General features: G+C 42.3%; 3 protein-coding genes across 5 annotated transcripts in view; 2 read left to right on the top strand and 1 right to left on the bottom strand.

The window, feature by feature from the left end:
* Nucleotides 1–591: 591 nt before the first annotated feature.
* ankmy2a (ankyrin repeat and MYND domain containing 2a) lies at nucleotides 592–5389 on the top strand. The gene is made up of 10 exons (XM_088306136.1): nucleotides 592–969; nucleotides 1724–1788; nucleotides 2310–2448; nucleotides 2536–2634; nucleotides 2858–3018; nucleotides 3159–3373; nucleotides 3585–3720; nucleotides 4162–4290; nucleotides 4695–4809; nucleotides 4983–5389. Exons 1-10 carry the CDS (start codon nucleotides 903–905, stop codon nucleotides 5069–5071), a joined length of 1215 nt encoding a protein of 404 aa, XP_088162262.1. The 5' UTR covers nucleotides 592–902; the 3' UTR covers nucleotides 5072–5389.
* Nucleotides 5390–6371: 982 nt separating this feature from the next.
* On the bottom strand, nucleotides 6372–24194 carry crppa (CDP-L-ribitol pyrophosphorylase A). Of its 3 annotated transcripts, XM_088306135.1 has the most exons (11): nucleotides 23835–23982; nucleotides 23444–23595; nucleotides 22595–22868; nucleotides 21910–22059; nucleotides 20550–20654; nucleotides 20431–20476; nucleotides 20192–20289; nucleotides 18141–18218; nucleotides 17915–18007; nucleotides 16607–16723; nucleotides 6372–6627 (listed from the first exon to the last, which is right to left on the bottom strand). In XM_088306135.1, exons 2-11 carry the CDS (start codon nucleotides 23491–23493, stop codon nucleotides 6523–6525), a joined length of 1116 nt encoding a protein of 371 aa, XP_088162261.1. In that variant the 5' UTR covers nucleotides 23494–23595; nucleotides 23835–23982; the 3' UTR covers nucleotides 6372–6522. The 3 variants fall into 3 exon arrangements, 2 of the variants coding, with proteins under 2 accessions (XP_088162261.1, XP_088162259.1); XM_088306133.1 differs by lacking the exon at nucleotides 23444–23595 and having other exon boundaries at nucleotides 23835–24194; XR_015845566.1 differs by lacking the exons at nucleotides 6372–6627; nucleotides 23444–23595 and having other exon boundaries at nucleotides 16606–16723; nucleotides 16795–18007; nucleotides 23835–24194.
* Nucleotides 23432–24318, top strand: part of meox2a (mesenchyme homeobox 2a) — a 32333-nt gene continuing 31446 nt past the window's right edge. Inside the window, exon 1 of the mRNA XM_088306137.1 lies at nucleotides 23432–24139. The gene's annotated coding sequence lies outside the window, so the exon portion shown is untranslated. The remainder of the gene's footprint in view (nucleotides 24140–24318) is intronic.

Here is a 24318-nt window from a genome sequence, read left to right as displayed (position 1 = left end):
TTGCAATTTCCTTCGGTTTCATTTCATTAGGGAAAGATGACCGCAGAACGAATTCATTTTCATCCCAAGTCACCACTGTATTCTATACATACGAGGGATAAGTTCTTTTCTCCGTCGGTAGGTGGCAGCACTTTATTCAAATTGGCTGGATGGTGCGTTCACTGCATTCGTGATGTGTGGGAAGAACGAGCTCTCCGAAAGACTATTATGAGACCCCTAAACGAGCATTTTCCTGGATGGCTTAGTTCTCCAGAGAGCCGTGTTGCAATCTTTGAGTTGTACTTTATATGTTAGGACAATGTTCAATCAATTGAAAGGATCGTCAATTATTTTGTAATTTCGTCAAGTCACTCTTATAAATTGAATCTCGGTATAGTTAAACCAAAATGTTTATTGAGCAACACACCAACGTAAAACTCATTATAACTCATAACTATGTTATTCTTAAATATCATTTTGATTTTTCAAAATTACAGAATTCCGCTTTCAATTAATCTCTCACCCCCCTGGTCGAGACGCAATGAATAAACTTTCTAGAAACGTCACGGATGGGCGTGAGTAATTCATAGAAAAGGGGGGGCGTGCATCACTTTTGAATCCGTTCACACTAACAATTTCAACCACCTGTTGCAATATTACTATGTATATGTTTTAATCATTAAAAATTAACCGATAGTACGTTTTTATTTTTTTAATTTGTTAGCTAATTACATTACCCGTCGAATAACTCTTCCACCTCCACAATGGTACATCCCCCACGACAATAACAGCTGAGCTCGTCTTGCTACTCGTGTTCTAACATCTCTTGACGTGCGGTATTCATCTTTTTAAACAACCAAGAGGCCGCCGTTACTTGTCTTTTCGAGGAATTTGAGTGCTCCCGTCCGTTGTACATCGCCCAAATGTGTGCGGCCAAGAAAGGAGACTTGTCCCCTAGGGAAAAGGAGTTGTTTGACGTTATCACGACAGGTAAGTAATCCCCCACAATGCAATATAGTGCGGCTAGCACGAGTTAGCTTGTATGATACGCCACACTAAGAGAGACTAATATATATTTTAGACGCTGTTGCGTTTATAGTTTTGGTTATACCTTAAACGGAGCCTTTTCCAGTACGGACAGCATTTTGGCTTTTTCAGCTACATATCTAAACTCTCTAACATAATTAAATGAATCTACTATAACCATTTGTAATGTATGAATCTCTGTTATATCTACTTAACATCACATGTAATGTACTTTCCAGCTAATGTTGCATATTTACGTCTTGTTTAAATTCGATACTCAGTTGTCAACTCAAGTTCTAGAGAAGGGTCCCCAACCACCGGACCGCGGCCACTTTAGACCGCAGATGAAAGAAAAAAAAAACTTGCCGTACTTCCGGTTTATTTATTATAATTTACCATATTATAACTGGTTGGCAAGATGGCCCCAGAGTTGAGGTGCAGAGTTCGAGTCCGGCTGCAGCCTTCCTGTGTGGAGTTTGCATGTTCTCCCCGTGCCTGCGTGGGTTTCCTCTCACTTTCAGTGACTAGCTTATCGCTGTTACATCCATCGACAATGGACTCTTGGCATATGTCAACATGCTAATTGTCTCGGTTGCAGTCCGATAATATTAAACCCGCTGTAAAAATAAGTGAAAACAGTCCACGTATGAATACAAAAAATGTAGCAGAAAGGTTAATTATATATGTTTTAACTTAGATGGTTGTTGCTTTGCTGCAGGAAATGTGCAAGAGGCGTCCAGACTGCTGGGCTGCAAAGATGTCAAAGTCAACTGCTTGGATGAGGTACTCGGAAAACATTGCATTTAACTTTTCCCACCTTTAATGAGACATTTATTTTAGTTTTCTAAAAAAATAGGCAAAATCATAGGTTGCTAAAATCTGAGCAAAGTGCAAAGCCGTGTTGGATAATCAAGCATCAAATATAAAAATGTTATCATTGAGTAGCTGATTTATTTTTTTTAACTTCCATTTGACATGTTCACATCCTCTCTCTGTTTTCCCTTCAATCTTCTCGCTTTTGTCAAAGTCAGATGTCGGAAGCATTTTTTTACTGTCTTGAGTCTAAAAGTATTATCTATTTTTTTGTTTTATTTATGCCATTTTTTTTACAATGATCCCTGAAACTTAATACGGTGTATTTTTTTTTTTGTCAAATAACTTCGGAAAGTGGTACAATTTGGAGGTCAACTAAAGAATTTTGGAAAAATATGCTCCAAAAGTCATACGAAATTAATCATCACTCAGGCCACTGTTAATGTCGAACCTTCAGCCGCCATCTTGATTGCGTGTCTCTCCCGGCACAGTATGGCATGACACCACTGATGCACGCCGCCTACAAGGGTAAAGCCGACATGTGCAAGCTGCTGCTGAGGCACGGCGCCGACGTCAACTGCAACCACCACGAGCACGGCTACACCGCGCTCATGTTCGCCGGACTCTCGGGTTGGTTGACGGCCCAAATAAAAAGGCGAAGCGTACGTGCCACGTCACTCACGCGACAACCATCGTCGTTTTTGTTTGCCCTCGCAGGGAAGACGGACATCACGTGGATGATGTTGGACGCCGGGGCTGAGACGGACGTGGTCAACTCTGTGGGGAGGACCGCAGCGCAGATGGCCGCCTTTGTTGGTATGTGTGGACAACCTACGCACACAAGTGCGTTAGCTTATGATTTTTTTTTCTCCAAGTGCCGAGCTGCTGCTTGGGCTTTTTTTTTTTTTTTTTAACTTTTCGTAGAGTCAGGGTGGACATTAAAAAAATGAAGCTCTATTCCATTTCCATTTGAATAGTCATTTACTTTAGTTCTCCTGCTCGTAAAAGTTTAATAATTGAATGGCATCTTGCTGTCCAGGGCAACACGACTGCGTGACGGTGATCAACAACTTCTTCTCTCGTGCCCGACTTGACTACTACACCAAAGCTCAAGGTCTGGAGAAGGAACCCAAATTGCCCCCTAAGCTGGCTGGACCCCTACACAAGATCATCATGAGTACCAACCTCAACCCTGTTAAGGTAACACGAGAAGTGCAGTGTAATTAACTTCTTAGCCGCAGATTATAGCGTAATAAAAGTGTCTGAAAATATAGTAGAGACGTGAAAAGAGCATTTGCCAAAAGCCCCCTCTGGTGTCGTGCCGTCATTTGCTGTGTCAGATGGTGCTACTGGTGAAGGAGAATGCGCTGCTCGCCTCGCCCTCGGCCTTGGACAAGTGTCGTCGCGTGATGGAGCTCATCTGCGAGAAGTGCATGAAGCAGCGCGACATGAACGAGGTGCTGGCCATGAAGATGCACTACATCAGCTGCGTGCTGGCCAAGTGCGCCTCTTTCCTCAACGAGCGCGACGACCAGCTGGACGGGCTCATCAAAAGGTCAGCGACCGCAGACGATGTGGGCGACGTTACAGTAATTCTGAAATATGGACTGCAATTTAGCGGCAGCTTATTCTGTTCACTTTTTGTGAGTCGTGCTAAGAAATTGACTTCTCATTCTGTGCATCTTAGCTCAACAGTCTTACAAAGTGACTTATCATTTCGTTTACATTAAATCGAAAGTGACTCGACTTTGTTTTCCTCCCCGCAGCCTGCTGAAGGGCCGAGACGGCGACGGCTTCCCGGTGTACCAGGAAAAGTTCATCCGCGAGTGTGTGCGCAAGTTCCCCTACTGCGACGCCACGCTGCTGCAGCAGCTGGTGCGCAGCATCGCACCCGTCAGCATCGTGAGTTCTCCGCCTGTACCTTTAATACGACGGCAACGAAGACACGATGACATAATATATATTTAGGACATGCACACTGAGTCTTTCAGAAATATTAAGTGTCAATAATACAAATATGCAAAGTATGCGGTGTGCACTGTAGTGCCAGCACATGTGGCCAAGGAAGCCCCAGTTCCCAAAATGCTTTCACAAGGATGTCACTCGTGAGGCCCCGCCCCTTAAAGCCATACTTGCAATACACAGAAATGACAGTAAATGCGGTCATTTGCCACCATGAAAGGGCAACAACCTTACAGCTGACTTAAAGCTGTTTTTAATTACTAACACTTATTTACTAAAAATATGTCAAAACACCAGACTTTTTTGAATATGAAAATTATGTAAAATAAATAAATAGAATAAAATGATTATTTTTCTTCCTCTGCTCTCCCGCCACGACAGGGCAACGACCCCACAGCTCTGTCGGTGCTGACGCAAGCGATCACGGGTCAGGTCGGCTTCATGGACGCAGAGTTCTGCACCACGTGTGGCGACAAAGGAGCCCAAAAAAGATGCTCCATTTGTAAAATGGTGAGTGCTCACTTCTATTTTACATCGTACTGGAAACAAACATGAGCACATCCTGCATATTTATAACAAGTTACTACGGAATTTGGTGAGAAATGGCGGTTATATGTGTGGGGGGTTTTTCTTTGCCCCCCCCCACAATGCAGAAACTATTTTGTTTTTCCAATATTTTTTTAAAATAATTTTTAATTAAAAAAAATTGGAAAAATACCGTTTAGTACCTATCATTAAATGAAAAATAATAAAAAATAAATTAAATGTGAACGTATCAAAACTGCAGACACAAATTTGACCATAAAGATGAGATGTTAATTTCCTTGGTATAGGTAACAATATTTTAAGGCCACATTTATTTCTTCCACATTATACTGTATGTTTTTTATTTTATTTTATTTTTTTACCACCAGGTGATCTATTGTGGCCAAGCCTGTCAGAAGTCGCATTGGTTCACTCATAAGAAAGTCTGCAAGAAGCTTCAAGAGCAGCGAGAGCAGCACCAAGCGCAAAGCAACCAAGTCACTGGTTGGTCACATAAGTCACTAAATTCTCCAGATTTGCACACGTCTTTGACTTCAGAATTGAACATCTGTCAATACAGCGGACAGCTGTTCACATGTCTCAACTGTACAAGACTTAGAAATCAAATGAGACCGTACCGCTTCAAGAATGAGAATTCACTTTGTGTTGTGTTTCAGAGGAGAGTGAAGCAGTTGACGAGGCCTCGGAGTCCATGAAGCAGCTCAACGTGGACACCACCGGCCAGACCGTCTCCACACATCACTGAGAACACCCCAACAAGTATTTACGCAACACATCCACTCATTGAACACAACAAATCCAAACCAATTGAGGCTCCAGCGGACATAGGAAGTCGTTGCATCCATTTCGTCTGGTGCGAAACTCGGATTCCATCGAGAGTGGAGCAGAGATGGGGGAGAAAAAAAAAAAAGGACAAACTCGGGAGAACCAAGACGAGACAAAATATGTACATTTTTAAATATTTAAAAGCACAGTACCGTACTGTATGTGAATTTAATGGTGTTGTGTCAGGTTTTGTTTCCACATATGCGTTTTTATAAATAAACTTGACATTTCCATCAAAGTCTACATGTTCAAAAGCTCTCCAGGAAAAGGTAAGTTTTGGAATGAAGACATTTTATTTTCTTTCGTTCATCTTTGATGACACTTGAAGGGGAGAGCCCCCCCCCCTATTTGTTGTTTCCCACTAAACAAGTGAAATGTGTTGACTGACCAGGCGTATCAACTGTGACTGCAATGACCACTTTAGTCCTGCCAGAGGGCAGCATTTCACTAGAAATGAAGGTAGTGTAGTTCTCTAGATTCAATCACGGTTTTTATTACCAACACTGTTTATTGAAAAATTGACTATGAAAAAATTTTTACATTTTGCTTGTATTGTTTTTATAATTTTTTATTATATGACAGTTGTGAAAAATACATAATTTTACTTTTGCATTTGAATTACTTGGAAAATATGTAAAATGATATAAAATGTTTGCTTTATACATTTCCTATTCAACATATATAGTAATATATACATTTTATTCAATTATTTGTACTTTTTAAAAATGATCAAAGATACTTTAACTTTCATTATTATACTTTTTTAAGTCATCAATAAGCATCAACAAAATAAAAACTAATATTTTGTTTTCAGTGTTGATGACACTGCTTTTATTTTTCAAAAATCCCTAAAAAAATACAGAAAAATGTACACAGCTTGTTTTTATATTTATATAATGTAAAACTACAGTAGTATGTGTGCGTGTGCCCTACCAAAAAAAAAAAAATTGTATTCATAATTGTATCACCTGATGCTTGTAAGCATCAGATGAAAGGGTACCAAAATAAGTGGTCTGTCCGCACGTGTGTCGTAGTGTTTGTTCCACATACAAATGATCCTTATTCAAATGAGATGTTTTCGGTTGGGTTAAAGTAAAAATAAATACCCCCAACCCACACCATTTTCACATGATGAAGAATTAGCCAAACTTTTTTTTTTTTTTAAACAAAAATGAAAGCAAAGCATCAGTCTGGAGGGCATTAAAGGGACATTCCAGCAATTCCACATGTCCAAGTCAATTTATTAGTCATGGTGAAAAAATAACTCCTATCAAGATGTGGAGGCAGTCTTAGGAGATGGAGTGACAGCTTCTGCTTGCCAGTCTTTTTCAATGTGAATTGTGGCGTCAATCCAAAATGACTTTACGGGCGTCACGCTTGTAGAAGTTGCCCCACCAAAGCCTCGCTACGCTCCCAAATCAAAGATGATGTCAGCTCGGCCACTTTTGACAAAGACTTTGCCAAACGCTCGGCATCCTGGGAAAGAAAACAACAACAAATCCACTTTTTGTTATATTTTCGATTAATGTTGCGCTTTTGTATAATAAGCGGTCGGAAAAGAAAAAAAAATCTATTACAGTGGATTTATAAGTACAGTTAAGTTATACATTTTTTTTTCTTTTAAGTACAACAGATTTGCATTTCATCCTTTAGAAATGTTTGCTTCACTCTATTTAGGAGAGGGAAAAAAAATTATATTTGAGAACCACGGGCTGAATAGACCATTAAGTGATTCTGATTAAGTAAACTTTACCCCCCGCGAAGCAATTCTGGGTGATGAGTGGATGATTGGACTAATGGTTGCTTTGATAAATGCAGTGGTGGTTGGTTCATTGTTGTGATTAATGATAATAATCGGCTTTAGTTTGTGCGTGCCTTGCGTGTTCTTTTATTCTCTCGACACATGAGAGCAATTTTCCAAGAATAATGTATCCAAATGAAGACGCTTTGGTGTTTTCAAATTGCCACATTTAAATACAACAGGCCACCAAAGTCTCTTGAGGTTTTTTTTCCCCCCATTCGTTTTTTTTTTTTTTTAAATAACCTTTCTTCATTCGTGACAAGATGCAAACTCCCTACTTTCATGTATTTCTTCTTCAGAGGCAAAACGTGCTTTCCATCTTAAAACTTCACCAGACTTCAACTTTTACTGCTGATTTTTCATTCTACCCTTTGGGCCTTATTGACGGGTCCTTCAAAGGCCAACTGGTCCAATCGCAACAAAATTTGAACTACATACCCAAAGAAAGATGAGCAATGATAAATGACGAAAAAGTTCAATTTTGGTCATTGTGAACGGAAAGTTGGCGGTGACTCACCATTAATAATTCAACACCTGAAACCAGTTTAACATGGCAATATGGAATTTGGTAGTTAGACCCACAAAAAAGTCTCTGAGCAGCCAGCCAAGTACAAATGCCTCATGCATGGTGGTTGGAGAACCCTGAGCTAAACCATAAAGAGTCATTTGCATACGGCAGAAAACAAAAACGGAAGTCAAGATAAACAAGGAGGATCAGAGAAAGTCTACAATCCGCGTTCAATTCCTTCCACTCCAAATACGCACGCAGTCTTTGAATCAAGCTTCAAAGTGGACCGTTATTGAATCAAGTCGTCGTTTGCACGGTGGCACACAAATACTAACCAGTCCGTCTAGAAAATGTGATCTCCGGGGTAGAATTACAAAACAACAACAGAGAGTGAGGCATCAAAGGGACTGGAAGTAGATGGTAGAGAGCTGGGGGTCCCACTCCTGGCGTGGAATGGGGAGGGGGGGGGGGTGGATCCTTGGAGGGATTAGTGCGTCTTCATCACAGGCCAAACTGTTTTTTTTGTGATGAAACCGCGAAGTAAGCGCTGAAGGCTCAATGCCTTTCGGAGTCCTAATACAACGCCTCACCTGTTTAAAGCCAGACACTCATCTTTAGATGGTTGCGATTCACTTTTAATTTTTTTTTAAATATATATAAATCAAAGTTTCCCTAGATTTTTACAAGATTTGGCTTTCGTTTTTTTTTTTTTTTTTTAACGAGACGAGCGCCCGCCACACTTTCCACCACGGCAAAGCCTCAATACACGGACTCCCCGAGCCAGAAGTGTCATCATTGATTGGCATGAATGTGAAGGAGTGTGACCGCAGAGTTTAGTTGATGCATGTTAGGATAAATGCTTAGCAGCAGGACATTTTCCGCTCATCCTCTGCCACGTCCATTATGGACTAATCCAATCTATTCTTGGCACTTTTGACGTCCCTTTTTCTTGACATGGGACCTTTTTCCATGTTGACAGTCAGGCTAAGAGAAATTTGGATATAGCATAAATGAAATGTCTCTTCTAAAGTCTGCGACATTAATACACAATACAACAATACTCACAGGCATTCTCTTGGGTTTTGTGGGAATGATGATTACTTGAGCTTAGTTGGCGACCTTCTCTGCCTCTTCCTTTTGCTATTAATTATGCATTGTGGAACAAAGTCACGGAAGGCAATTCAAAAAAGAATTAAGACAATTTTTTCGTAGCACCAAGGAGTTCATATGTCTTAAATGTTCATAATCCACACATAATCCATCCATTTATTTTCTGTAGCGCTCGTTAATCCACATGAGGGTCGCCGTAGAGCTGGAAACTATCCAAGCTGATTTATGGACCACCCTGGACTGGTCTTCAGAGAAATATATAATCTCATTTCTACCTGTGGACCAAATCCCAAATCTTGCAGTTTCTGTCTCTAAAATGTTCATGAACATCCCGCGTTGATTACGCGAGGATGAATGGGGACGGGTGAGCTTCTTTATGCATCCCCGCTCTTCGTTTTTATTCTTGGCCTCCCTCTTGAGTAACCTGCTTTGTCCTAGACTGTTCCACAATTTTTTATGGTTTTATAAAAGTGATAAAGTACAATATCGTGCATGTGCTGCCTCAAAAGGCGATGCAGGCTCTCAGTTTAACGTCACAGGGCGTCCATAAATCTAATTGCTCAATATGCGGGTGTGAGTCACCGTTTCATTTTTTTGCAACGGTCCAGTCCAAGTCGGATTCGGCTACAAAAAATGGATGTTGTGGGAATGCGGGAGGAAGCTAGAATACTTGGAGAAAAACCTCTCCAAATACAAGGACAACAGGCCAAATACCAATTTCAAATTTGAACCCAGAACCTTAAAACTGTGAGGCGGATGTGCAAACCACTGCCACTGTACTCCATAGGTCTTTGAAAGGCAAAAAGAGAGCGAGAGCGAGCGCGGGCGGGCGACCACACAGCAAGCGGTCGCCCCTATCCTCAAATGCCACCGACGCAATGGACGCTTTCAAGTCCAAAAGGTCTCTTTGGATAATTAGGAAGTCGGCCGGTGACACTCTCCCGAGATCCCGAGGGCTCCCACTTTGCTTTTTGCCCTTCATGACGAGCCAAGAGTCCTAATTAAATAACAGCTCACCAAGACGTCCTTACAATATTTCGGCAAGTCTGAAATTAGAGTTACATGCGTTCAGTGGCGTAGAAAGCAGAATGTACATCTATGAGTCTGGCGAAGCGATTTATGGAGATTTCAGGCAACCAATTTTGTGATTGTCAAAGCTGCAGATTTTTAAAAATGCTTTTATTCCCCCAAAGTTCACCAATCAGAAGTGACATGCCGCTAAGGAACGTGTTACCGGCATCACTCGGTGTGGCCAAGACCAGCCGTCATCGCTGGTTTAAGTTGAGTTCACCGCCACCATACATCCCTCTAGTCCAGGCGTGGGCAAACTACGGCCCGGGGGCCACATGCGGCCCGCAAAACGTTTTAACCTGGCCTGTCGAACTTGAAAAAAATGAAATGTTAATGTTTTATTTTCTAAATGCTGTGATTTTTCAAAGACGTATTTTGTTGTAATGCTTTTGTTCACTTTCATTTAAAATTAAATGTTTTTTTTTTTTTTTCCGATGGGCTGAGGTTACCAAAACTTTCCATCCATCTGCTCCTCAAATTTTAGTACCCATTGTAGCCCGCCAATCAAAAAGTTTGGCCACCCCTGCTCTAGTCTGAATTTTGTGCTCACAAGTCAAAAACAATCGTCGAAGTTGGGTAATTTGTATCTCAAAGCACGACTGTATATGTCTCGTAACGGCGAAGCCACATTTTTTCCCCCGCTAACGTAAAGCCGACAGCGATCACAGCTAGTTTAAGGCTTCGATAGAAAAGTGAGGTTTGGAGTTCATGCGTGTTACACGCCGCTCCGCCAGTTCTGTGATGAGATGATTTACAAAGATAAGGAATTCAAAACCTTCAGTTGCAGTCGCATTAATGCCAAGGTTGATTTACGTCTGGAAAACCACTTTCCACTGGCTCTGACAGTTCCATATATACTGTATTTGATCGCTATCAGCCTCTTCAAGCTCGTCATTAAACTAGTCAAAGCCATGTGTATGCAAGCCGATCGAAATGTGTTTTTCTTTTACCCCCCTTGGTATCGTGACTGGTGACGAGCCCAGGAGGGTGCCATTCGGAATAAGACGGAACTTCCTTTGTAACCAGTGGAATCTGTGATGGATGGAGCCATTCGATCGGTGTGTAACGCATCATTTGCGAGGCTTGGAAATTTCCACTGGCAAATTAAATGTTGGCTTTGTACGTGAATTGACTGGCAGGATGTCGGTTTGTTGGGGCTTGTTCACGGACGGATGTCGTTGGAAGAAGTTAAGTCTGCTTTTATTACCAAGGCTGGATTTTAAAATTACATTTCAAGCGACAAATTTTTTGGATAGAAACATTTATTTGGCTAATAAATTGGATATCTGCCAATGCGACTGCCTCACAGTTCTGAGCTTGTGGACAAAAGACAATGAGGGCAAACTCTCTCAAAGAATGCAATTTAACTACGCGCGAGGCAAAATTTCCAAGGCGGGATCGATTAATTATTTTAAGTGACTTTTTTGTGTCCTGTGTGTCCGTTTTACCGTCTTAATTATTATATGTTAGCACTGCAGCGGTATTTATTGCACTTCATCCCTTTGATCAAATTAAACATAACTTAAGATGGTAATTTTGGCTCTCAATTGCTTCTTCACACGACTGTGTATATTGCTTCTGGGCTTTAGCCGACTTTGAGTCTCGCTCGGTCTCAGTTGGACTTTCACACGGTCGTCTGTCTAGGATGGATAGATGGACCGTTCCACCCCTGGGATGGAATCTCTGGCATTAAGAAAGGGGATTTTGTGTTGACAAAATGGTTAAAAATAGGTTGAACATTTTTGTGATTTAGTACACTGTATTTAATTCCTTTTTTTTTTTTTTTTTTTGATGGATCAATTTTCCAGTAAAGCACAACAAGGTGTGACAGGAAACAAAGCATCATGCTTTGCCGCTTATTTGGAGGGGGAAAAAAATCTATATATAACCTACAATGTAATCCAAGTCTGATGAATTGAATTGAGTCTTAACAGCAAGGACTTTGATAACTCACTTGACACTGGCGGAAAGACAAATACAATTGGACTCGGTGTGTTTTTGTAATATTGCGGTCCCTCCAGGAAATGTCTTTCATGCCACACTTTTTGTTTAAGGTATCCTTAAAGTAAAGGTATCCGGAAAGTCTGCGTATTTACACGCCTGTGTCACTCCCACTCCGCCTCGCTTCATCTGAAAGGGATCGTAATCTAGGAAAATGAAAACTCTTTCCAGCCGTAAAGAAAGCAAACCTTTAGCTTTCCGGACCTCACGATGAGAACAATCGCGAGCCTTTCACGGACGTTCTTTCAACGCTTGTTTCTAAAATACTCAGACAAACATCGGTTCGTTCATCACTTCTAATGTACAGTGTCTTTTGAGAGAGAGGCCCAAACTAGACGGTGAGGAGGTATGAACTTAACGGATACTTTCCAGGGGAAGTTCAGAACGAGACAGACATACCTCAAAACAAGGAGCAGAACCTTGGATGTTTTGTTGAGGCCACACCAAAGCATGCGGGCCAGAAGTGTGATGGATGAAGTGACACAATTCAGAATACAAGCATGCATACACCCTCCGAAAACGGCACGTTTGGCCTTTTGGCCTGGCCTTAGTCGTTTTACTTTTATCAGCTCACGACGGCCTAAACCAGGGGTGGGCAAACTTTTTGATTGCGTTCTAAAAATGATCAGAGGGGCCAGACCAGAAACAGATGGAATGTTTTGGTAACCTCACCTCATCGGAGAAAAAAAAAATACATTTAATTTTAAATGAAAGTGAACAAAAGCATTACAACAATATATATGTCTTTGAAAAATCACTTTATTTAGAAAATAAAACATTAACAAGGTTTATTCATTTACATTTTTTCAAGTTCGTCGGGCCGGATTAAAACGTCCAATGGGCCGCATGTGGCCCCCGGGCCGTAGTTTGCCCACGGCTGGCTAAATACACTTAACCATGGAGGGGAGTGCTCGGGCAAAGGTAGCCGAATGTCAGGAACAGGTGAAAACCACAAAACCAAAGTGCTTGCTCCGACGTCTGAGAATCTCACGAGATATTCTTAAATGTAATTGGTTGCTAATTATTTGCGTCTCATTTTCTTTGGCGGAATTGCTCGAAATTCACGTTGGGTGGGTGGCAAGTGTTCATCAGGATTCCCACCGGAGCATGATGTTGTGCTAGCATTTTTGTGTTGATGTAGCTGCAGATCCAATCAAACCTTTTCGACAAGTTGGCATTTGGAGCATCTGGTTGCATTTTCTTTTGTCTGAACAAACACGTGCTAACGTTATTTTCCCCTCTCGGCTGATGTAAATGCAAATACGAGTAGAAAGTGAGCGCGGAGAAAACAATCTCTGATGAGGCTTGTGCATAATCTCTGGTTCCCTCGTGACATGACAGCTGACGAGAAGCAAGAAAAAGAAGCCGGGTGGTCAGAAACGTCTCCAAACGAGTGGCTACGTACGCAAATGTCATGACATTATGTTCCACTTTTATTTTCGGAACCCAATTTACCACTTGTCTGTTTAATGCCTGAATTGAGTTCCATCTTTTTAATCGGACAAATCAAAGCTGAGAAAACACACTCTGGTATGAACAATTCCCGCAGCCAACTTTGGGCGCTCGGGTTTCGCACATCTGGAGCGCTCTCTTTCTCGTTCACAGAATAGCCCGGAAGATCCAGCTTGGTACCATGCACATGTGCTGCATCGTTCGAGTTCCCCAAACGCTGCATTACAACTTTGTGTCGTCTCAAGACGACTTTCAGACGCGGTAGAAAGTCAAAGCCAGCTAGCGGAAACACCATCAGAACTTTCCCAAACCAAATCCCTCCATGAAATTGTATTAACGGTCTCGTCTTTTGATTTGATCATGTTTCTCTTGGCCGCAGAGCTTTCAGAATGTCAACAAGCGTGTCCAAAATGTTTCAGGGCTTGTGTCACAAAAGTTAGATTTCAAACCCAAACTACAAGTTTACTTCCCTTCTATGTAAAGGCCCCGGAGTATTTTACTGTGACCTCGTAATTTTTTTCTCACATTTTCCTCAAGATGATCAGTAAAAGGTCATCAATCAATCAGCACAGAGCAAAAAATAAACCTGCCGTTTCTAGAAAAAAGAGCTTCAAAGTTCACGTTTGCGGCTTCCGACAAGAGATAAACCTTGAAGCTACGCGCTTCCGTGCCATTTAACACCCGAGCTTCATTGAACATGTGGGACAACTGCAGGGATTTAGCCTGAGAAAAACGAGGAGTGCGCTGTAACCGCAGAGATGCCCGTTGTCCTTAATCTTCCCTTGACCCAGACCAGGGCGCAACTCCGAGCGTGTCGTGGTAAGAGATTCTTCGGGCGGGATCGGGTTTCACCTGTTTGCCTTTCAGACCTTGATGTGAACAGGTCCGGGAGAATAAACCCCGCGGAGTCTTTTTCACCCGACCTCGTCTCCATTCTCTGCTGCTCTTTTCATTCCCCGTGCCGGCTAATCTCCTCTCAGGTTTAGGATTCCCGGGCCGGGGAGGAAATACGGGCTTGGGTTAATATCAGGGCTCTCGCTGCGCTGATTATAACGGCCATACATCAGACTGACATCAGAGTGACAAGTGTCTTTTCAGAGGGTGACAAGCGAGAGGGATTGAGCGCAGGGGAGGGATCCTGTGACACTTCCTATCCACGCCACATAGGGCCCATGCTTTCACAACATGGTGTCACTTTTTTTTTGGGGGGGGTGGGGGGGGATCTGGTGTCAGAGTCTGCAGTTTAAGTTTTCACACTTTAGTGGACACTGGATGATTAGCAACACACACACACACACAGAATTTTTTTTTGGTAAATTTCCATGAGAATTTTGGAAATACTCCAATTTGCAAACTTTACATGAGACTTTATGGGAATGAATTGTGAATTGAGCGAGGAATGTTTATAAAAGCATGAATATATAAAATTAATTTCTTCCTAAGCAGGCATCTGTGCAAAATTGCAAGGACATTGCAGTGCCGAAGTGATCTATTATTTATTTATTAATTTTTTTCACTTGAGCGGCGGCGTATCTGACAATCGTTCCTATCTGTAATTTTAGCTGTGGGTCTACAAAGAACAGCGTCACGGCTGGTAATAAGGGCAAAAAAAGTTGCTTTGAAAAAGGCTGGCAGTAAGTGACTATGACAAAGGTAAAGCGTTTAATATTGAATATAAAATGTTAAAAATAACTAATAAAGCAAAGTGGCACTCAAGTCTGCATGTTTTTTTTTGTTAAACAAATGACAGATAATTTTCAAGAAAGACCTTTCTGACAAAAGGCAGTACATTGACTCAAAATAAACCTGACAACTTTGACATTTTTATCTTTGCTCATAATAAATTGAAATTTAAATAATGTTAAATAAAATACAAGATTGCAGATTATTTTTATCCGACTATCTTTAATCACCTAGACTTTCCCAGAAGCGGAAGCCAAGCGTGATCCCAACTTGCCTTTTTCCAAACTCCTCCAAACAGATCTTCGATGAAGTGTTTAATGCTTTAAAAGCCATCAAATGCAATCTGACAAATTCAACTTTCGTCATCTTGGCAGTTGCTAATAACTAAAATAGCCTGCGTTCTCTTTCAAACTAAACCAGACTCGACAGGAAATTAACGCCGACGTCACCCCGTTATTAATACGTGGCCAGAGTGAGCGCAAGACCTCCTCCAAGGCCAAATGATTTCTTCATTTTTTTGGACAGAGGTGCAAGTGTGCTGCAAATTGACCAGTAAACCGCCTCAACGTTGGCCGACGCACCCTGGCAGATGCATTAAATGGGGACTTTAGTGGTTCATTAAGGACCTACAAGGTCATTTGAAACATCTGGAAAGAATGATCGAGTTTAGACAATAAATGACTGATTTATTCCAATATGTTTTGAGATGCATCCATCTAATCGCTTAAGCAGTCGTTCAGTTTTTCAGATATGTACCCGTACTTACTGTCAGTCGTTTCACAACCTTTGTATAAAAAAGAATAAGAGCGACCCAACTTGCTGTAGGCTTCATAACATTGACTCTGAACAGTTTTTCTCTCAGGTGCAGAAGCGTGTTGTCTGGAAATTTTGTGCGATTGTTGTCAAACACAGCCAAGTACTTCTGGAAAGAATGATCTATTTTAGATAATAAAGGATCGAGCTTCATCCCAAGCTGTATTTTGCTCCATTTATCTCCATGAGTTCCCTTTAACGTTTATCTCCATAATTGAGAAGAGAACCGGAACGGCCAACATGTGATCGGTAAATAAAACACAGATGTGAGGACGGAGAAGACAACTTCTTCATCTTGTCTTTTTTTTTTTAAAGGAGAGCAGAATATGTCATTCCTAGACACGCAGCAGCTTTGATTTATGAAGACGGATCAGCCCGAGAAGCCTCATTTGTCCCACTGTCAGAGCCACTCTTGAAGATATATCCTGTGTCCCCCCCCCAAAAAAAAGTCCTAATTTGACTTGCGATTTCTCATTCGCTCCGACAGATCATTCCTCTATAATTACCAAGCGATGAGTTAAAGATTTGAAGTCGACCGCGTGCTTTCCAGTCATTCGCACAACACGTGTGGAGGTCAAAGTGCTTGAAAGCGCAAAGACAGCCAACATCTTCCTCGACTGCTTTGGCATTCAGCTCAACATGCTAGACGGAGGTTAAACGTTGTGGTCACGAAAGTAAAATAGTGGATTTGATGCGAGATATACAAAGATTGGAGGCAATGTGGGTCTACTCATGATAGACACGCCTCCCAAATTACATGTCGCTAACTCAAATTGGCTTTGGGGGCTGAATTGTTTTAACTCCCCCTGTGAATTTCTTGAACAAAGAAAAATGACAACGAAACGGATCAATTTCCAAAGGGGCCTTGATAAAAACCAGCAACAGGCATTCAATCAAGAAAAAGATAGAGCAACAAATCATGTACAAAAGAGCAGCGTGTTTAGTTAAAAAGATGCATTGCTCAGCAACAATGTGCTGGCTGGGAAAATTCAAACATGAAAGACAAAGAGCGTTACCTTTGACTGCTGCACATGGACACCGTACAGGAGAATATTCCGGAGCTTGGCCGTCGAGGCCAATTCTGCAAAAGCTGCTGGCTCAGCTGCCCATCGGTCCACAGTGCTTAAATGGACCTATAGAAATAAAAGAGACAGCGTGAGCGTGTTGTCGAAATACTCGACTTGAGTCAAACCTAAGCGCTCACATTTAGGCTTAGAAGTTGCTCGGTTAAAACGTTTGCTTGAAGCTTGAAACTTCTTGACTTGTCAGATTTCCACCATAGGGACAGTGGACTTGCTTGAAACTTGAAGATTAGGACTTAAGAATTACTTATGACTCGCACATATGTGACTTCCTTCAATTCCACCTCATGACTTGAGGCAGCCGCACCGCTTTCATTTCAATCCAATTTTCTTCGACAAAACATTCGAATCTCAACCGGCAGCTTGCTTTGCCGCCCCAGAGGCCGCAGTGCCACCAACACTTTCCTTCTAATTGCTATCATGTGACCAAAGCTGTGATAAATAACAGGCCGGCTGCTGCTACACAGAACGCAAGACAAACTCTTTGGCTGCTTCCCTTACAAGCGTGAAATTCAGAGGCTGTTTATGCTTTACTCGAAGCCACAACTACCCGGACTGACTTCATGCTGGTGACAAGGGTCAGACTGGGTAGCTTGTCTTCATTTTTAATGGTATTTCTCTCAAAATGTTCAGATTCCGTCTTGCCACCATAACCCTGACATACTGTATTATTTTTTTTTCATATGAAAAATATGGGAGATTGTTGTCCCTTGTAGGACACAGCTGGTTAAAATAATACCATCTCGGATTTAATACTTTTCAACGCACCCATGGACCAACTACCTGGATAATTTTTGTTCCATTTAATGATTCGCCAAGACTTGCTTCATAGCCTGACCAGTTTTCTCAGGCATATTAAGTCAACAGCAGATTGTTGTACCATGTAGGACATAGTCGGTACTTTCTGTAGCCCTCTTTGCGGTGTCCTTGACCACTTTACGCCGAGAAACTAAAGATTACTGTCACTTATTGAACTAAGTCAGCACTTGCTGTAGTCCCCTTCGCACCCAACTAGGCACGTGAAGAACATGGGAGATTGTTGTCCATTGAGGAATACAGCCAATAGTTGCCAATGGCCCTTTTGAAACTTCAGTTTTGTGGCAGATTGTAGGCACATGTAGGATGCAGCCAGTACTTGCTGTAAACCATTTTTGCAGCCTCCCTGATTATTTTCCCTCCCAAGCATATAAAGATAACAGCAGATTGTTGTACCATGTAGGAAACCGATGCAGAACTACTCACGACAATGACCACCACCGGGTGGAGAACAGTTTGCTTGGTCGCCTCAACTGCTGTAAACGTGTTCTCCACGTCAGCCAAGTCAGAGACATTCATCTGTAACACCAAGAAAAGCCGAATCAAGATAACATCTTCAAGAGCAGATGTGATTTTTCTCTGTTATGTGGCCAGATAGTAAATTTGTTTCAAGGAATTTGTGTGTCCCCTCCTGTGAAAAATGTAAACATACAGAAAATTGGATGAAGTTCCAGGTGTTGAGCAGATACCTGCCGTTGTCTCCCGTCACATCTGGGATGATGTTCAACTCCTGGAAGACAGAGACATTCCTCACAGGTTAGGACTTAAATCACTATTCGCGAAATGTAACATTTCTAGGTACCTAAAAGCCTTCCAGTTTGTCAACTCTAAACCCTAACTTTAATACCATACCTTCCAATCACAACCGCAACCTCTTATCTCTCTGATCAAACACTTGACCTTGTAACCCTAACCTCTACCTCAAACCCCTTTCTCTAATCCTCCCCCCTCCTTCAAACCACAAATTTGAACCTGACCCCGAAACCCAAAATCTTAACTCCTTATGTATTTGAAGGGTTACAAATGGACAGATTTAAAGATGAGAATTCCATTTTAAGATTCATCAAGGCCTCGATTGAGAAAAGAAAGTCTTTTTAGGATAAGAAGACACCTTGGAAACTCTTGACTTGAGACTCCAAGTAGTTTCCAGCAAACTCCAGTCATCATGATGAAGTGCGTGTGTTTTCCAACAGCGCAAATTAATTCTTCCGCTTTTTTCCGCTCGTCTTTCAACGCTCTCTCTCCAAAAGCACCATTCTGGCTTCAAAAACACAGTCCTACCAGGCACCTGTACGTAGAAAAGAACGTCTCCAATCAGACACCACTGACATTAATTCACTTCCGGGAATCCATCCAGGCCACCTGACACAAACTTGATGAAGGACTTGGAAAGGCTTCATAGGCGGGAAGGACGGATGCGTGTTGGAATCATGTAATTGCGCCGCTGGTCAGCTGGTCCAGGAAACCTGAACTCATGCGTGTAATTTGTGTACCTCAACATGAGCAGATTCTTTAGCGTTCCACTCCACATGAGACTGTTGCTGTTCTGCTGCTATCTATTGTTTACGTCTTTTAATTTGTGAGCTAATTTCCCGCTAATTTATTTGACGCCAGAAGGAAGGCGCTTTGTTACAGCTCCAGCTGTTGTGAAATGCGCTACGTAAATAAAGTTGTATCGAAAGTCTGCAGATGTGCCGCCCTTATTTGTTGTTTTTCAAATTAAAATTTAATGCCACATCAAATTCAGATTAAATACAATTTTATTTTCTGTTAAAAAACAAAACAAATGGCACGCTATCAAATATTTTTGGAATAATTACTCTAGTATCTCGTATTCTTTTATTCCAGTGGTTGGATTTAAAACTGATTTTGCAATATTCAACGATGATAATACAAAATATGCATGTGAGGTGCAGTAATTATTTTTTGTTTGCTTGGCGTCACAATCGTGTTCTATACTGTAGTATCTGTGACGTTGAATTTGTGTGGCTTTAAAAGGCGGGGCCAGACTTGTAAGTGTCATGACAATCAGCCAATGGGGGTGAAGAGTTGTCTGTTGTAAATTAAGATCCACAGCTGGCCTTTAAAGTGCTCGCCATTACCCAGTTGATGTTTAGTTTGCCTTAGTTGTGCAGTTGTGTGTGCCAGTTCTGCTTTGCTGTAGACACAAAGTGTGAAACGATCCCAAACTTTGGACCTTCTGTCGTTACATGGATCTGCAGCAACATTCGTCCGTGTCGGAAAAAAATCTTGCTTGTGCTTCTTTTGGAATTGGATTAGAAGAGCCATTTGAATAATTGTGACAGCCATAGTCCGGTTTTTTTCAGAAATTTTAGCCCAGCACATCTCAAGTCATAAAGTTGGCAACTTGTGTCCAACTCGAGTCAAGTCATGACTGGGGTCCCCCACTTGTGTCTGCTAGGTCGTAACATGAGCTAGCGGGCAACAAAAGAACGAAGGCCCGCCCGCACCACAATTAATCAAACAACAGTGCTGCGGTTCAGCAAATGTGACGGCCATCTGCTCTCCTGCATGCATCCAGTCACACTTCATTACTTGTTTGACCACAGACAGGCCGGTTGTTTCACCAGCGGACCACCCTGATGACGCACATATTAACACGCGCTCATTGATGCTCCAAGTGGATTGGAAAATCGACGGATGCGTGCGACACAGACATGTTAATGGCTTCGATTCACGTACCATTTCGAGGCCACTAAAGGCCTTGCGGAGGGAGTCGCCCAGCATGCTAGCATGCGAGCAGCCGCCTGTGATCACGCAGGCCGACCGAGATAGTGTGTCTGGAAGGAAAGGACGCAACAAGATGGCAACGTGAGTCTCGCAAACCAGGGTTTTGGATTTGCCACTGCTTAAGTGAAGTGGGGGGAAAAGGTTGATATTTACGCACACGCCCAAAGACATGTTGCGAATACGTCGCTCACCTTTGACCGCAGACTCTGCAGCCGCCAAATCGCGCTTGTAGGTGACCTGAAGTACATCAAATTGAACGTGTTTACTCATCATCAACTCAGTAAGATGGGAATCAATGTGAGCAAGTCACCTTCCACAACGTGGGCGGGCCCTCGATAAGCTTGGCGTTCGTGGCGCAATACTGCAGCACCAGATGGAGGCATTCGGTACCAAAGGCAAAGTCGGCCTCGGTGCACTGAGGGAAGGAAGGTGATGACATCACAACCATGACAACAACAATCTCTTGAAAAAGTAACAAATACGATCTTGGGCACTAATGACCAATCATGGCTCACCTCTTTTCAGAGTTTGGTCAAGTTTGTTCACAAGCTAAGCTGTGATTGGTCATTACGTGAGCCCTGAGCAACTGTGATGTCATTTTCAGTCGACAAAAATGGCAAAATGGCCGCCCCTAGAGATGGATAAAAATGGGTGGATTTTGCTGTGTAATTCCTATTTCACAAATGCAATATTAATCAGAATGCTGTGTTTAGACTAGTGGGGCTGCATAAAAAATATTATTGTAAGTTTTTTGACTTACCGTTCCCTTTAAAATTGAGTTTTAACTCGTATAGCTGTCAATAGCAGTGAATGAGTAAACTTCTTCCACTGCCAGCCCAGTCAAAATGGCGCGTTGACGTCTCTAGCCGTCAATGGCAGTGGATGAGTTAAAAGACTGTCATTTTTAGAATTTGAATATTTGTGAGATGTGTTATTCGCAAGATAAAGTAAGATATCCGGAGTCTGAAATTTATCTCTTGAAATTATTGGGGCGGGGGGTGTCACTGTCTTACAAAAGTGACCCAGACAAAAGAGAAGCCTGGCTTAACGCACTTTCAATGACACACTAATCAAAAAGCAAAACAGTATCACATTAAAAGAAACAATGAATAAAGCACATCAAAGGAGCAGTTTACAAGCAGAGAAGTGATGTCTGCTCATGCATCACCCTGTTGTCTTGTGAAAACACTCAAACACTGTGTGTCTGCTGATATTTTACCAAAGCGTCTCGCTAATCTGGCGCCTTTCATCTCATTGCCGTCATCAGAGGAACACAATGAAAACATCATTGGCTGCACCGCATCCTTCACTTCTCTTGGACAGCTGGGATATTTTCCCAAGTTTCTAAAAGCATACTTTTTACCTCTGCCAAGGAGACAACTTTACAAGTCTATCTAGGGGTGTGCAAAATATGGCCCGAGGGCCACATGTAATTTTTTTAATGCGGCCCACTAAGCAGTAAATAGAATCCTGTAATTCTCATTGAAACCAAACTTTCGAGCATTAAACGCCATGTTTCTTGCTAACCGTGCTAGTAAATAAGGCCGCTACACAACATGGATGAATTTAAACTCTGTCAAACTCTGGTTTTCGATTCCCATCCCTAAGCTTTGGCGGTGCAGTCCTAGTTTCGAGTGTTTCCTCATCTAGAGTGTTCCTCGTCTACGTACCCTCTGATAGGCTTTATGGATAACGTTGTACTTGAAGGCCTGAGGCATCTCGCTGGCTCTGTACTTGGCTCGCTCCAGCGAGTGGTCCAGGAAGCCTTCTGATGTGGTGGCGATCACCGTGGAGACAAGTGGTCGGATGGCCCCCGACGCCTGGGGGAGGGGAACAGGAAGTGGACAGCAATTATCAACTCGAATCAGGTTGACTCCAATTTGTTGTCTTCGTACTGGACTACTGACTCCATTTATTGCTTCCATATGCTATCTTAGAAAGGTGAGTGGACCGATTTCGACGTTTTCATAGAAGGGTGTACTCACTTTTGTTGCCAGCGGTTCAGACATTAACGGCTGAGTGCTTAGTTATTTTGTGTGACCACCATTATCATAGTATATTACTTAATTGTGTTTTCATACATGATTTAGATTGCTTGTTAGTTTTACTTACATGGCTATTGACTCTATTCTACATCTACTACATCATCGTCCGGATATAGCTCAGATTTTTGAGTGATCGACTATCGCAAAAAACAATATTGGAAAAACTGACCTGTATCAGGTTGAGGCTCTACATACAATATAAGTAACTAATCTGGTTAACGGTTTGGAAATATAAAATCTTTGAAAGTGGTCATATTAGGGTATTGCATTACTAGCATCACTGGTGATACAAAACAATGATCATACTCACTCCATGTTCCCGAGCAGCCATGGTTATTTGATACAGGAGGTCTTCCTCTACAAAAGGCCGTACGGCGTCATGGATGATGACCACCTTGTTTTCCTGCTCATCTTCTTCGTCTTCCACACCTAGAGCCATGACGCCATTACAAATGGACCTGTGGCGCGTGGAGCCACCCGCCACCACACGGACTTTGGAGTGCTGGAAGCGCTCAACGATGTCCATCATCAGGTCCATGTTTTCACAGGCCACGACGACCACAATGCTGAGGATCCATGATACCCTGCGAAGACACGCTATTGCTCAGTCACTGGTGCATTTTAAAGGCTAAGACATATATTACTGATGGACACTCGCAACATCATATTCTATGAGAGGTGGGAGGTAGTGCTAGGGATATTTAAAAGTGATCACAGGTCAAAAAAGTTCAGTAGTCTAAACACGGTATGCTGGTGTGGTTGGAATATCAATTAAGCAGATTGATCTACCATTTCAGGGGGCAGTCGTTTAGACATCCTACTGCCCTCTGCTGTTGACTGAAATTGACGTCAAACTACCCTCGGGCTCGCTAGCGTCACGGCTCACCTGTTTTCTCGGCTTGGTTTGACATTTCAATGCGAGCCTGAGGGCACTTTGACGTCAATTTCACTTGCCAGCAGGGGGCGGTGCTGCATAAAAAGTCAGCCTCCTGAGATGGCAGAAAGCGGCTGGATAAATCGTCTCAATCCTTATTCCACAAATGCTAATTAAAATACCTAAATTGGAGTGCAGAGAACATATTGCGAAGAAAAATTTCGACTAGAGCACTTTCGCCTGACTGTTACCTAACGATCAGTAGCATTGGTTAATTAGAATTACCTTGTGATAATAACGTTATACAGTGGCGCCGGCCTCGAACATTGGAACATTCCACTTGTGACGTCATAAAAAAACGGCTCGCAATTGGCCCAACAATGTGTGGGGGCGGGACAGCGCTGGCGTAGAAAACACAGCTCGGCCCCTAAAACAAACTGCAGCATGGCAAAAAATATCGTTGGCTGAAAAAATGTGTAAATCTTGATTCTTGGTATGATTTGACAAAGGTGTGCTACAGTGGTCACTAAGACGCCCAAAAACTGGTTTGAAAAGTGAAAAATTCTCCAAATTGTTGCTATTACAGTGTACTGAATCACAGTCTTGATTTTAGTTACACTGTTTAAAACGCCGCCATAAGAGCAAAGTTTCCATTTTAGGTGTTTGTACTGCATACCTCTCAAAAGCCTGAATGGTGTAGCTTATAAGCGGTCGGCCCAGTAGCAAGCAGAACTGTTTGGGTGTCTGTAGTCCGGTCCTCTCTCCGCTACCGCCGGCAGGAAGAACCACACACACAGGGAAGTCCACGCCAACTCTGCCCGGCGCGACGCCGTTCTTCCCGCCTTGGCTCGTAAGGAAAGTCCTAGGATGTGTGGGCCTGCCTGGTTCCTCACGCAAAGTGTCAACGCCCTGCACGTCCATCATCTCGCCGGTGGAATGTCACGCCACTCCATCTCCGAGAAATCCCAAGCGATAGAAGGGGTATGTATTACTAACTTGGATGATTTTGGAGCCTGTATTTCAGCCCAACATTTTACTTCCGCCATGTACGTTCAAAATAATACACGTTCGTTTATCATAATCCAAGTGCAATACTTGATATGCATCGTCTCGCTGGCCCATATTTTATTTATTCCAACCATATATGTAATTGGTTTGTA

This window comes from Idiotropiscis lumnitzeri, chromosome 10, assembly GCF_059441095.1.
Source record: "Idiotropiscis lumnitzeri isolate Australia: NSW breed Sydney's pygmy pipehorse chromosome 10, RoL_Ilum_1.0, whole genome shotgun sequence".
In the NCBI taxonomy this organism is placed as follows: Eukaryota; Metazoa; Chordata; class Actinopteri; order Syngnathiformes; family Syngnathidae; genus Idiotropiscis; species Idiotropiscis lumnitzeri.
Note: the sequence above shows the minus strand (reverse complement) of the source record. Positions and strands in the feature narration are given on the sequence as shown.

Coding starts and splice junctions, on each gene's coding strand:
- crppa (XM_088306133.1), bottom strand. CDS start 24,082: ATGATGGACGTGCAGGGCGTTGACACTTTGCGTGAGGAACCAGGCAGG. Junction 22,869..23,834: donor ACCATTCAGGCTTTTGAGAG/GTATGCAGTACA, acceptor GTGTCTTCGCAG/GGTATCATGGATCCTCAGCA. Junction 18,008..18,140: donor GGAACTTCATCCAATTTTCT/GTATGTTTACAT, acceptor TTGGTGTTACAG/ATGAATGTCTCTGACTTGGC.
- ankmy2a (XM_088306136.1), top strand. CDS start 903: ATGTGTGCGGCCAAGAAAGGAGACTTGTCCCCTAGGGAAAAGGAGTTG. Junction 1,789..2,309: donor AAGTCAACTGCTTGGATGAG/GTACTCGGAAAA, acceptor CTCCCGGCACAG/TATGGCATGACACCACTGAT. Junction 4,810..4,982: donor GCAAAGCAACCAAGTCACTG/GTTGGTCACATA, acceptor GTTGTGTTTCAG/AGGAGAGTGAAGCAGTTGAC.